General features: G+C 40.7%; 1 protein-coding gene across 1 annotated transcript in view; it reads right to left on the bottom strand.

The window, feature by feature from the left end:
• GRAMD4 (GRAM domain containing 4) overlaps positions 1–14,573 on the bottom strand; it is a 76,481-nt gene that overhangs the window by 24,663 nt on the left and 37,245 nt on the right. The window contains exon 4 of the mRNA XM_027679265.1: positions 5,362–5,482. Coding sequence (XP_027535066.1) covers positions 5,362–5,482 — 121 coding nt within the window. The remainder of the gene's footprint in view (positions 1–5,361; positions 5,483–14,573) is intronic.

A 14,573-nucleotide genomic window follows, 5' to 3' on the forward strand; every position in this document is an offset into this window, starting at 1 on the left:
CAAAACTGGGTGTTCCTTTGACATGCTGGGATGTATTTTCTGAAGCAGCACAGTGTCATTACTCCCCATGCTTCTCCCCATGCAAAAAAATCTCATCAAGAAGCAGTTCTGGATAGCAGCCTTACTGGGCTACATCAGGAGCACGACAGTTGGCTTTGGCCCTTCTTGATGCTTTTGTTTCATTTTTTTGGCAATGTCTTACTTGCCATCTGCCTGTTACTCCTTCCCTATGAAGAACCTGACCTTTACGAATCATCAGGTTAATGACAGCTCATTACTGCACCTGTGAATCAGGTTATAATTAGCCACTTAAGACAGATCTGGGCCAGGAACCTCAGAATTCATTGTTTAGGCTTGTACACCTACTGGGAAGCTCAATCCCAAAACCAGGTCACATCAAACCACGGGTTCATCAAGACCACTGACAGAGGGGAGAAATTATCTTTGCTACAGTTTCTGCACCACTCTTTGCGCCAGAGATCAGTTAAAAGGCTGAAAAGAGTTCCCAGAACAATGCTGTGTTCCGATGTGGGCTTCTTAACTGCAGCCTGCACCAAAGAAAAAAGCTGCATTACTTCTTCTTGGAGCACACTTTTCACACAGAAAAAGGGTTTAACTGGTAACACCAACACATCCCCAACCCAAGGCAAGGTCATGTTTAGACAACCAGAGATTGTACCCATTTAAAGCACAGGCTGATTAAAAGAGGTAAGAGGAATCTCAGTCTGTGGAGGAAACAAACACAAATGTGCCTTTTTTTTGTTTCTCTTTTTTTTTTTCTTCAATATACTGAAGACAGGGAAACATGAATATTGATGAATATTAGAGTTGTCCATGACCAGTACACACGTACCACTCAAAAACAACCAGCACATACTGATGCAGTGTCCATTCACTGCTGCCCCACAGAACATCACCAAAGCATTATTTTTGTAGCTGCAAGTATGACACAAAAGTTAAGGGAGTTTTGACACTGAAGGCTATTTATCTTAAAAAAACATTTTTGGTTTGTGCATATTAGGCCCTGAACACAGCTGCAAGTTGAGATGTATGCAAATCAACAGACTCCCTCCAACAACTGTGTGAAGACTAGAATTGCTGCACACAACAGGTCCAGTCACTGCCAGGATGTTCTCAGACATATTCAAAGCAATTTTGCTACAGGCTAACTCCAAGCTCACGAGCAACCAACCATCAATCTTTCAAAAGCTCTTGTGGAAGCCAGTCAAGGCTGTTATATATTTCCTACTGCTCAAAGCAACCTGAATGTGTGTGCACTTCCATCAAAAGCACATTCCAACCTCATACATGCAAAAATAAGCATAAATTAGTTATTTTCACAGCCTAGTTTAAAGACATATCATTCAGGTATGCATGGCTTCTTAACCTGAAGAGCTCTTAAAAAACCAAGTTAAATAATTTTCACGTTTTGCATCTCCTTCCCATTAAATACACCAAGCACTTCAGAAGCCTTTGCCATTCTCATCCACAATGAAGGAATAGTGTCTTATGCAGAAGCATTATCTATTTGGTCCTTGTAAAAATAATTCACAATGATACTAATAAAAATGTTTGCATGAGTCACAGCCTGCTGGTAGGTGTTGTTGCAAAACTTCTTTTTATTTTTTCTTCCTCTGTGATTCCAGCTCACCATTTGTAATATATAGCAGCAATAGCTCACACATTTCAGATTATTTATGCACTTCTCTACCAGCAAAATGTCATAAGCTTCAGCTGCCATTCCAAATGCAGGGATGTCCTGAAGTTCATCTATGGAAAACTTTAACTGAGGCCACCATGTTTCTGAATACTGACACACACAGACAATAAACACCATGACAAACAAAACCACTAAAAATCCTCTTCTTCCACTCTTCGCTGTGCACAACCCAATGAAAGAAGCCCATGTTCTTCACTAGCAAAAAAAAAAAAAACAACCTAGATTGTGAGCTTGTTGTTTTCTCTTTGCAAACATTTTGCATCATGTTTTATATTGCTACATGTATTGATCTGCTTCACAAATACTTTTAAAACTGCAACTTTTAAAATTATTTCTTTCTTCTTACACCACAGCATGGTTTTGTTTTCATTTCACTTCTGTAAGCAAAAAGAAAAGCACATGCAAATATGTTTATATACTATCGTTGTTTAACCCTAGTTTCCAACTAAGTACCATACAGCTTCTGACTCTCCCTGCCAGGGGATATATGAATACCTATTTTAAAATTGTGTAAAGAATTACCTGAGAAGCACGGTGAATTTGGTTTTGTTGACATAAGCAGAGAGAACTTTCTGCCATTACTTTGCTTAATTAAAATAAGTTTCCATAAGGCATAAATTTGGCCTATTACTTATTTGACTATGTCAACATTTCACCTGTAGTCCTAATAAAAGTATTTTAAAATGTCCACAATGAAGTGTAAAAAGATAGTAAGCAGTGAAGAAGAATTTCACACAATGAAGCACAAGTTAAGGAAAAATCACAGACAACCCAATTTTTCTCATCCTGGGTAGGAACTAAAAAATTTTCAAAGTCTTATTTTGTTGTACCTTACATATCCTGCCTGCCCCAAAAAGGTTGAAATATTAGTAAGACTAGTTAAAGAGTCAGGTAAGAGGGATAATTGGCTAAATGTAATCCGCAAGTGCAATACCCAAGCTAACAGGACTAGTGTAATCCTCAGGATATCTAAATGGGAACACAACACTCAGGAAGTAGCGTCATCCTACCTTAATTTAGCAATGACACGCCTGCTAGAGATTTACTATCGTCCACAATCCAACAAAGCACAGATGTTGCCATTAACTCTGATAAACAAAGATCTTCCATCTCTCTTCTCTGTAAAACATGTACTCACAAGCTGCAGTGGGCCAGATCAGACTCTGAGCCACCCTCATTACTCTGAAACAGGACAGGATGATGCAGAGGAAGATGGCTCCTCATCCTCCTCCAGGACTCCCAGCAATGGGGAGATCACTCTGCCCCTTCTCTGTGCACGATCTAGAGCCCAGGCATACCTGTTCTGGGGAGAAAGCCAAAGGCCCATGCCAGTGCTAAAGACAAGCCTGTGGAACTTGCACCTCAAGCAAGACAGTATCCTTAGTTGCCAGTTCCACCTACCACAATACTCATTGCTTTGTACTGCTGTTACAGAGCTAACAGATACTCTCAGCATGGGGATGGGTCCAAGTTTCTCCTCTTCAGCTGTCCATTCAACCAGGCAACACCAGCCTACATACACAGCCAGACCAACCAGCATAGGTAATAAAAATGCACTCTCACATCCCAGATGTAAGAGGAATTCTAGAAGGTCACTAAAAAAAGTCCACATCAGAGCACTGTGGACCACCTTCCCACTTCATGGTCATGGTGCTGCCTTGGGAACCAGTCTCCTCCACAAGGACCTTCCAGAGCCCCTTCTAAGCACATGACTTGGCAGCACAAGTCAAGACTACACATAGACCAACCCTGCATGGAACCACTGATTTTGGAAAACCATCGATGTGAAACATGACCTAAAAAAAATCCCACTCTTCATCTCAGGACGAAATGGCTAAAGAATGGCAGCTGAATTGATGAAAGGGATGGAGTACTCTTAAGGAGACAGTGAAAAAGCCGGAACTCTTCAGTCTGGACAGAAGCGTAAGTGAAGAAAGGACTGATCAAGGGTGGCAAATAAACAGACGCTGAACAGTTATTCACCAAATCTCACAATTCTGTAACCATGGGGCACTTGTTGAAACCACTACGAAGTCTGTTTAAAAGGAAAGAAAAAAAATTGTGTCTTTAGAGTCGAGGAGATTTGTATTGTCTCCATAGCTTCCAGTGGTAGATAGCTCCAGCACTTTCAATGTTACTAAATAAATTCACAGATAACAGGCCTGCAAACAGAGACTGAAGTGAAAGGCAGCAATGTACCTTCTCATACCCTTAAATACAGTGATTGTGGAGGTTTATGAGGAGCAGCTGAGGCACCTGGCTCATTTAGCCTGCAGAAAAGGGGGCTCAGGGGAGACCTCGTTGTTGTCTACAACTACCTGAAAGGAGGTTTGTAGCCAGGTGTGGGTTAGGCTCTTCTCCCAAGTAACAAGCAACAGGACAAGAAGAAACAGCTTCAAGTTGCGCTAGGGAGTTTTAGATTTGATATTAGGAAAAATTTCTTCACCAGAAGAGCTGTCAAGCACTGCAACAGGCTGCCCAGGGAAGTGGTTGAGTCACCATCATATTTAAAAACGTGTAGATATGGCCCTTAGGGACATAATTTAGAGGTGAACTTGGCACTGCTGGGTTAATGGATGGACTTGATCTTAAAGGTCATTTTCAAACTAAATGATTCTATAGGAGCAGGAAGAAATTGACCGCAAAAAGCAACTAGACTCATGTTTCCTATAAATGGCTCTGATTTCCATTGCTACAGAATACCAGTGGACACAGACTGCTGACCTGAGTAGAAAGGCATTTTTACACTCAGAATGGAGTACAGAAAGAAGCAGAAGACCAGGAAGAGTTTGTATGGCATCGGGAAACCTCATATCCAAACCAAAAGTTTTGCTTTTTTGCTCTTGCTTGTCACCTCTACATAACTGGCAGTGCTTATAGCGTGTGATTATGAACTCAGCCCACACTATCTCCCAATGATAGCAGTTGGCAGTGAACCACAGATCCTGCTGCTCAGCCAAGTAATCTTGGCTACTGCTGAGGAAGATAACACCTAGGTATGCAAGTGGTGTAGAGCAACAAGACCACCAAGCAACTGCTATGGTCTTAAGATCCAAAGTCCGTGCAGCTAGGCAGACTAAGGAGAGACATCAAACAATGCTTTGCATCATCAAGATGGATGTCTTCAAGGCTGAAAGGGACTAGGGGCATGGGGAGGCATGTTTCCACTTGTCATTGCAGTGGCAAGGAAGGCTCAAACTCCAGTCACTCCCACACATTTAGTGCTGTGGTACTGGGATTTCCATGCTGCTGCTAGAACAGGAGCAACAAGGACTGGGCAGTCTGGAAGAGACACAGGTTTTGAAAAGGCAAAGCACATGCAATGGCATGGCAAAAGCTCTGGCTTTCAGTAGTTCCAGGTAGGCAAGATCCCAGAAGGAGGGCATCAGAAAAGGTGAAATGAAGAATATCTCAACTAGAAAAGTGTCATAGCACTTCTGTAGCTATAGAAATATGTATGGTAACTCATATGTACATGGTGTTAATGAGGTACTTTTACAGGAAAACATAGGCACCATCTCTCTCTGTGAGCTATCATTTTAAGAGCACCTAGGCTGGAAACATGCTTTTACCAGAACTTCTCATAGACAGTCAGAGATCTCAAGTGGCTTTCAGCTTTACAGTGAAGATATTTCTCTTACCTTATTTTAGGCGTTTCATTGATTTTTTGTTCTAGTTCCATTCTCCTCTGCCGTTCCTTTTCTAGCTCCTGCCTTAATGATTCAGTGCTTGTTTCTTCTCTCAGCTTCCTGAGCTCCTCCTCTGTTAATTAAAGGAGAAGATAAAGATTTAGTTACCCTGAAGTATTTCTGTAAGAAATTTAAAATCTAATTATGACAGATTAAGTGTGGGGGATTTTTTTATCTGTGCTATACCAAATATGTTCACCAGAAAAAAACAAGTAATCAAGGGCTAGACAGACTTCATAAAAAGCACACAGCTGTATGATATACAAAATATTTAGTTACAATTATTAAGCAAGGGAAAAAACAACTTTGAAGTTTTCTTTTCAAGATGCAAAATAAGCCCATGGTACAAGCTATCTTTATTTAAATACAACATGACATTCTCTTCATTCCCCAAAGAAATAATCAGCAGGAAAGGCTGTCTATTGCTAAATCCAGTGGCCATAACAAGAAAAAAAAGTATCTGATATTTTCCCTCATGTCTATGGGTAGGAAAACACAAACAATAAATTCACATGAAGTTATATGATGCCATACTAGACTGACTGTCCACACATGTTGTCACAAGCTTTATTTTCTGTATGCTAATATGACCATCAGCATTTATAAAATTAGGCACTTGAAAAGTGTATGCAGGGCTGAGCCCTTTCTTTTTGTGCTAAAAAGAGAAACCTAATTATTTTGCTGTTGTGAAAATTTCCCAGAGAAGGGCAACAAGGCTGGTGAAGGGACTTGAACGCAAGTCCTATGAGGAGAGGCTGAGGGAGCTGGGGTTGTTTAGCCTGGAAAAGAGGAGGCTCAGGGGAGACCTCATCACTCTCTACAACTACCTGAAAGGAGGCTGTAGCCAGGTGGGGGTCGATCTCTTCTCCCAGGCAACCAGCAGTAGGACAAGAGGGTATGGTCTTAAGCTCCGCCAGGTGAAGTTTAGGTTGGATATTAGGAAGAAATTCTTTACAGAGAGGGTAATCAAACATTGGAATGGGCTGCCCAGGGAGGAGGTGGATTCACCGTCCCTGGAGGTTTTTAAGATGAGACTGGATGTGGCACTTAGTGCCATGGTCTAGTAACCACAGCAGTGTTAGATCAAGCATTGGACTTGATCTCAGAGGTCTTTTCCAACCTGTCTGATTCTATGATTCTATGAACCCCTGCCTGACAATTTCTGGCACCCTTGTAATTTTATCTAAGTCAGATAGTCCCATTATGGGCCTGAGCATCTTACAGTTTTAAGAAGGGGTTATGAAACAAGGAACTAAGTTTAAATTTTTACCCTCTTCTGAGGTTACACTGTGCCCTATAAACTTCAATGTAATAATCAGACATATAAACATACACACACATACACACTCACAACTTCTTTCACAAGAAGTTAGCATCAGCTATGTATAAGGCTTTTTTGTGTCTAATTAGCCTTGCTTTTTTGTCACTGGCAGAGTCCTTGCTCATGACCTTATTTAACTCTAGCGCTAAAACGGGGTCACTATTATTGATAACTTTTCCCAAACAGGTATACGAGAGACATGAAAAACTGAAGAGTGAGATTCTCTTTTTTTAAGTCTTTTTAAACAAAAAATTTACTCCACATTTTGTTCTCTGGGCTGTTTTTTTAGCTCAATCTCAACAATAAATAGTAGAACAGCGGGTGTATTTCAAGCTTACAACAAAGCAGAAGAGAAAATACTTCACTGCAGACACAGGGGTTCAGGCTTTACGTTGTTTTACAAAATTGGTGTACTATATTATAACCTCCAGCAACCTCCTCTGTTTCTTTTCACATATTGCCTTGTAAGTCTTTGATAATCAGATAATTTTGATATCTGAGCCTCTCTGACTCCAATCATTATGCATCTTGAGAAGGTCTGAAGCCATAATGCAAATGTACAGAGGAAATAACACACTCTCTCTCCTCTGCAGGAGGCCCTGGGGCAGTATGTCCAATCACTTTATCCGCTGTGCAAGTTAGCTGGTGGGAGATTATCTGCACTCCTGCAGCAATAAGAGGTTTAGAGCACAGAATTAGGAGAAATGGGAAAAAGATAACATGAATCCAGAGGACAACATGATGGCTTCCACTGTGAAGCTACAACTTGAACTCCACCAAAGAGAATGGAGTGCTATCATTCATCTCCCCACTGACAGACGGTTAGTGATCCTGGGAAGAAGAGCTGGAGCATAAAAACCAAGTTATCCTCCAGCAACTAAAACTGAGAATGCCCAAGAGTATGGTAGGGAAATGTCACTGTTGTCTCTCCTGTAAATAAATGGAAAGATATGGATATAAGGGCAGACTTACACATGGAGCTGTTCCTAATTACGTGTCCACAAGGAATTTTAAATCCAACAAGAAAACTAAGTTTATAATTAGTTTACCCTACTTTCAAGGGCTTGCCTTGTTCCAGAACATGGGCCTGCAAACAGCTGAGGGGAATCATCTGTTGCACTGGAGCTTGTGCAATATCATGAAGATATCACAGAACGTTCCAAAGTTTGACAGGGATGTTATCTTCTCAAGACCATTAAAGGAAAAAAATTCTCCATTAAGCACATTTATTTTTTTTTCAAGAGGAAGTGACTATGCATTTTGTGTATATAAGAAAACCACAAGCAGTATAAATTAACTTCAATGTCCTTGAAAGTTTACTCAGATCTTCCAGCTTCCCTAATTCCAGTTGTTCTGATTGCTCTACATCTTGTACTACTAAAACTAAAACAAAACCCCCAGAAATTCAACCACTAAGAGGACAAGCAGTGCCAAAGATTCTTTAAGGAAAGAGGCAGAGTTAAAGGGTTCACAATGAATGAGGCAGAACTCCTATAAAACAAAACAAAAAAATACAACATCCCATCATTACAGTTTGTCACAGCTTCACATTTCAGAGCATTTCCTAACTTTCCCATACATGACTGCAATTCAAATCCACCCCACTGCAATTGCTCTAGCCCATTTATGTCCTTAAAGCAGTATTTGTTGCTACTTTGGCAGCAGTGTGGTCTGGCACTGTAAAACCTCCATGTCTGGTTAGGTAAATACTCTTAACTCTGCTAAGCAACAGAAAGGGAAGGGAGCGAAGTTCTTCCTTGCTCTCTCCCCTGAAATAATCTACCATTTGGCCAAGCTGAGCTGCACTTTCAAAGGATATTTCTCTATCCCTGTGGGGTCCTCTTGCAGAATGAATGAAGTTGGCTACAAAGAACAGAGGTCACAGACCCCTGAGAAGAATCCCTAAGAACATTTCACCATGGCATCTATCTACTGAGCTTTACAGATGAGTATCCTTCTTGATGATGAGAAAGGAGCGCTGCTTGGATTTCATCTTCAGACAGTCAAAATTCAAACATCCTCCCCCCTCAGCACATGTACAAAAGGGTAAAACATAAAAGGTCAAGCTTCAGCTTCAAGATTAATCAGTTTCCATAATTTCCCTCCCAGGCAAATCAATCACAGCTCGCTATCTTCTGCTGGGCAAAAAATATTAAAATACTGCATACTCAGTGTATGTCTTAGCTGGACACGCAGGTGAAGCAAGCAGCCATAAAGGTGACCTGGTTAGAAGTGGAAAATTACTAGCAGAAGAACGTGTCTGCTGAAATACCGACAGAGAAAATGCTGGCAAGGCTGGGAACTAGGCCTGGGAACCAGAATCATTGTCAAGAAGTGCAGCTGACCTCTCTGAAGTGCACAGCCAGGTACCTAGAAACCAGAGATACCATTGAAAGGCATGAAAATAAGCAACTGTAACAGCAACTTATCATCTGAAAAGGTGAAAAATAGTCTGGAAAAAAAGGAAAAACATCCTGGGAAAGTAAGACTTGGTAAATGCCATTAGCTGTTCTATCTGCAAGAACAAGAAAAGTCTAGAAAAATAAAAATTGGCACAAGAGAACAGAAAACATCAGCATCTATTGGCTATTCTGAGTGAAAAGTAGAAATTATCAACATCTATTGGCTGCTGAAGTGATGGTGTCCAACACGTCTTTATTTCTCTATTATGTAAATATGGCTTAATTTTTATTCAAAATGAAGCTTCTCCCTCCAAGAACTTCCCATGCTGCATGCACTATCCCTTTCCTAAAGGGGCTGAAATCTCCACACAAACTTTTTAAGAGATCTTGGACCTTTGCCAAGAAGGGTTTGGTTTGTCCTCCCATACCTGGGATGGTTTGGCCCATACAAGGGGCCAAATATGGGCCAATTAGCTTGATACTGGTATTAATGTAAACATATGCATTTGCGTATGTAAAGTAATCCATCATAATTACATTTTCTGCTGTATTACTGAAAAGTTTGCTTCATTAGTGATAATTTTGTAGTAACCTGTAATAGTATACACCTACATGGTTGCTATTATTATACACCTACTATTGATTGCTGCCAATAATTTATAACAGCTCTCTCTCTATATATATTTATTTCATTCATACATATATTCACTTTATAAATCATAGGTATAGTTGCTAGGGGTGATTTTTGTGGTATTTGTGGTAATCTGTAATATTAAGTAGAGAAATTTAAAGTAAAAAGCCTCCATGTCTTTGAGTATTACAGAAGCCTATCAACCTACAGTCATAACCTCAATATATACCTACACATTGGGTAACCTTTTAGGTTGTGACAGCAGGTGTGACCCTGAAAAAATGCTTTAAAAGCTCTCTAGAAAAGCCAACTTGTGTAGAAAAGCAGGACAATATCTGGATGCTATTGCACTTCTAAAAATGAGCTGTAGATGTCCGTGAGACAAGGCAACAATGGTGTTCCAATGACATTAATCCAAGTATTATTGCACTGTAAACCCTAGGAGAACTGACCCCATAGTAAAGAACATCATCAGCCATGCATCTCACAGGTTACCAAAAAGTTTATGCATTTCATTTTTTCTACAGCATTTCATCCTCTATGAGGTTTAATGTAACTGTCACACCTGAACGCTCAAGTATTCGACCACTCAAATTCAAAGATTAACATTCCAAAAAGGTTAGTTGATACAATGGAACTGCTACAAGATGAGCTACCAAGTGTTGTGCTGCACCGTTGTCTGGCATCAGCCACTAGAGCAACTGAAAAATTTCAGTTTGCTCCTCAGAATACACAAGCTTGTAGAAAGGGTTCTGACAAAAAGCACTTCAACACCAAAGTATTTAGTTCTGGTGAGACCGAACAGAATTTGAGTAGTATTTAGATAAGAAGGATGATACATCAGGCTGGAAAGGCGTGGCAGAAGGTTGGATTTCTAATTCCAATACTGCATATGCAGTAAAGCGGATGTTTTCCTTAATCCCAGGATTGAAGGTAGATTAGGGAGTTTCCTCGTAGCTGTTTTACATAACAACATTCCTTCCTAGGCCTACAGGTACACTGCAAAACCTCCCTCTAGGACAAAGTGATCAAAAATTTCTTTCAGAGCACAGCTACAGACTGCCAACCTGCTGTTTCTAGCTACCAAATCAGTTTAGTGTTAAATCTAAGGAAACCAAGTTGAAAACTAGAAATGCCAAAAAGCGTACATGCTCCCCATCATATTTACATGAGGAAACACCAGTACTTAACAAGACAAAAGTAATCCTTCTATGTCTATGTTAATCATGGCAAATCTCTCTACAAGCCTTTGAACAGAATGCACATTATTTAATTGGTACCAAACACACAAAATTCCAACCACACATCTTCAAACTGGATCTCATCAGCCACACTGATGGAGCCAGAGTTGTCTCCAGCGCAGGCAGTTTCTACCCCTACCAGACTCCTAATTCCTACATAAAGCTAATATTTTAACTTTGTCCCAAGTAAATCAACTATATGACATTACTAACAAGATGTTAGGAGTCTTAACAACATATCTATTTTTATCCTCATAGATACTGAAGAGCTTTTAGTCTTCACCTTAAAAACCAGCAGCAAATGGCAGTCCTGTAAAAGACATGAAATGACTCCACCACTTGAGATAAAGCAAAGATACACAGAGAATGATGACTGACCAACAAGCAGTGATGGAGGAAGGACCCACAACAGAATTCCCTAGCCTGCTTTTTTCCTGCTTACAGTTACTTTGCAATTTATATATACTCCTCTGAAGACACGTTCACAATTTGCAGCTATAACTGGATACAGCTTAATTGTACTATTTATTACCTGTTCATCTTCTAATCCACGACTGTCCTTCTCCAGGGCATATGTCTTTCCACCAGTGACTTGAGAACCACAGAGACTGCCAAAAAATTATCACAAATCTACCCAAAAGGCTTCAAATAAAACATTAGCCTTTGATCCCAGACATTGCAAGATATTCTACTTCTTTGCATGCCAGATGCTTGGGGAAGAAAAGTAATTGTTTAAGCTATTGCTCTAATAGCTCCACTTTATTAGCTGTCCTTTCTTCTTTAAGTCACCACTTAAGTTCATGTCCTCTTTCATGCTTGGACTTCAATGCTTCAGTTGGAAAGCACAAAGCTCATCTCCTTAGGAGTACTAGTCTTGGCACTTTAAGAAGAACCGAAAAATGTGCCTTGTAAACCTCCAGACTCCAGGTTGACTGTCTAACCCCCTCCTTTGTCTTGTGTGATTAGATGGTTGCTTCGGAAATGGATACCAGCATTCTTTTTCTTCAGAGCTCTTCCAGAGGTGGACAACAAGCAGTCTGGAAGAACTCTTCCTTGTTTTGTTGTTTTGTTTTTTTTTTTTTTTTGCATTTGTGAACACCTTGCTTTGTCAATTTAATGGTTTTCCCTTGTGGTCAGGCCTCTTGCTTGAATCTTGCATGAATCTTTCATCCAGAAAACAAGGCAAAAAGATTTTCTAATAAGAATATTGGTGTCATAGAAAGCCAAAAAGCAGAGAGAATCATTAAAGATTAAGAATATTTATTGAGTTCATATCCTTCCCTCCTCTCTACTGTGTTTTCTATAGGGATTTTGGTACAGTGGAGAAGTGAAACAATCAAATATAAATCCCGTATTTTCACTATGACCATTCTCCAGCTAAGTCTGCACATATCAAAACAAAGAAGTGATCTGTCATGCCCAATGACTTAAAAAACTTCAACACGGGTTTGGCAGTTAAACAATCTCTTTTTACTTTGTTTTGTTTCCATCGTTCTTTTGTTCCTCTCTTTGCTCTTTCAAAGGCAGAGCTCCTGCTCCAGTACTTACAATAAGCATATCTTTTGAGGACCAGTTTTTGAGTCTCTTTGCATACGCCTACAGGGCAGGGAGCAGCGTGGGCTCTTGCTATGCAGATAGGAAACAAGCCAACTCCGATCCAGAGGCAGTAGAGGCAAGGCCGAGTCTGAACCAACAACCTGCCTCTCAGTGCAATTAATATTCCCTGGTACTATTCTCCTCACCTGAATAGCAGAGTCTCATGTGAAGTGTTCTTCTCTTTCATGAGATGAAGGAGACTGATTTACAAAGCACCTCATATTTGACAAAGTCTTCCTCTGTGCAAACTGCTCTAGTCTCTCTCACCATTCTCATTATGTCCTACTTGGAGTGGGTGATAGAAAAAACTAAGATGCCATTGCTATGGTTTGTACAAAACAGTTATGCTAAATACCAATTAGTAACTTTACATACAGTGCTTTCAGTGGAGCTTTATTGTGTTATAAGTGACACAGACAGGATCATTTCCCCTTCAATATGGAAAGATTTTAAATTATGCTTCCTGAAAATATAGCTGTAGTGAGACAGATCCCCTTCTCAAAACACCAAGTGGGAAGTTTTCTATTGCTAGATACACATAAAAAGTCAGCTTAAAAGTCATGAGAAGTACTGCTGCTATATGAATTTCCAGAAATTTCAGGGAATAAAAGTGCCAGAAGAGTTATAGAATCCATCTAAAATGAAGGGAGCTGCAAAAATATTGTCATTATTGCAAGAATGGTTTTCATTCACTGGTTTTGGCAGAAGTGAAACAGTCTACAAATGTTGAAATAATGTCTGGCTTAGAAATAGCAGCAGCTCTTCCAAAGCTTTTGTGTTACTAAGCTGAGCAGGGAAAGGCAGGTTCCACATGGGGCTCCCAAACTCTCCGTCCCAGTTACACAACAGGCAGAGGCACAACAGTGCTGACCATTGCCCTGCCTGGATTTTCACACCCTCTCTGTAATTCAGGAAGCTGAGCCGGGCATGCAAAAAAGGCAGAAGCAAGAGCACAGCCCACCTACGTAACGCAATGAGTAGGTGGCATCTGTTCAAGCCTCTGGAGGAGCTCAAACAATACACCTCTCTCAGCACAGTGCTGCATTTTGGTTCATCAGTCCCAAAGATGGTGTGACAATATGAGATCCTCCAGCTTTCTGGCATCTTCATGTTCAGCATCATCATGTACATCTCCATGTATGTGCTCTGTCCAATGACTTAAGCACATTGCACAAGCCAGGACCAGAACAAGGACCAGTCCAGGACTCCAGCCTGCTGCTGCACTGGGCTGGAGTCACATCCTTTCCCTCTCCTCTGTTCTCAGAAATATCGTGCTCTTAGAAGCCAAGTCGAGAGCAAGCAAGAGCCCAACCCATCTCCTCCACCAGTCAGAACAGAGTCCTTGCAGATGAGAAAGGAAGGTCTGAATGTACCTTAGTCTGTATTGAGGCTTCTTAAACCCCAGAGAAGTGCTCTAACCCGCTCATGACTGCCTCGTCCAATGTTCCCAATGTTTCTAGGAAAATGAAGCCAGAGTTTTGGAGGTTTGTGGGTTTGTCCAGGAAGGCTAGAAATGAACTCAATATACGCAGTATGTTATGTAAGCATCTCCGGGTATAAGCAATACCTTTCCTACACCTCTTAAGAAACTTTCTGTAGTTTTTGAGAAGTCTCCCAGTCAGAAGTCAGACCTAGAAAAACTTTAAAATTTGTTAGTACAAAGCAAGTGAGAGCAAAGCCTGAACTCACATCTTTCTACTGTGTCTTTTCTGGGTGCCCAGGCAAAATACATAAGAAGATTCCCCACCAGTGACCATACACAAACCGCAGTCCTCATCAGAGAAGCTCCACAATCTCAAGGGACACATGCAGATCTCCTAGGGACATCTTTTTACTGCCTGAGAGTCCAGGATTTTAAACTGGAAGAAGCTTAGGGGAAGGAGTAAAGGATGTGAGAAACCCAGGGTAAGCTCCACAGCTACAGCAGCCTCAGCGCTCACCAGCATCAGCAAGCTTGGAGCCCAAGCTGCAGC

This window comes from Neopelma chrysocephalum, unplaced genomic scaffold (genome assembly GCF_003984885.1).
Source record: "Neopelma chrysocephalum unplaced genomic scaffold, ASM398488v2 Primary Assembly neopelma1_45, whole genome shotgun sequence".
NCBI classification, from domain to species: Eukaryota; Metazoa; Chordata; class Aves; order Passeriformes; family Pipridae; genus Neopelma; species Neopelma chrysocephalum.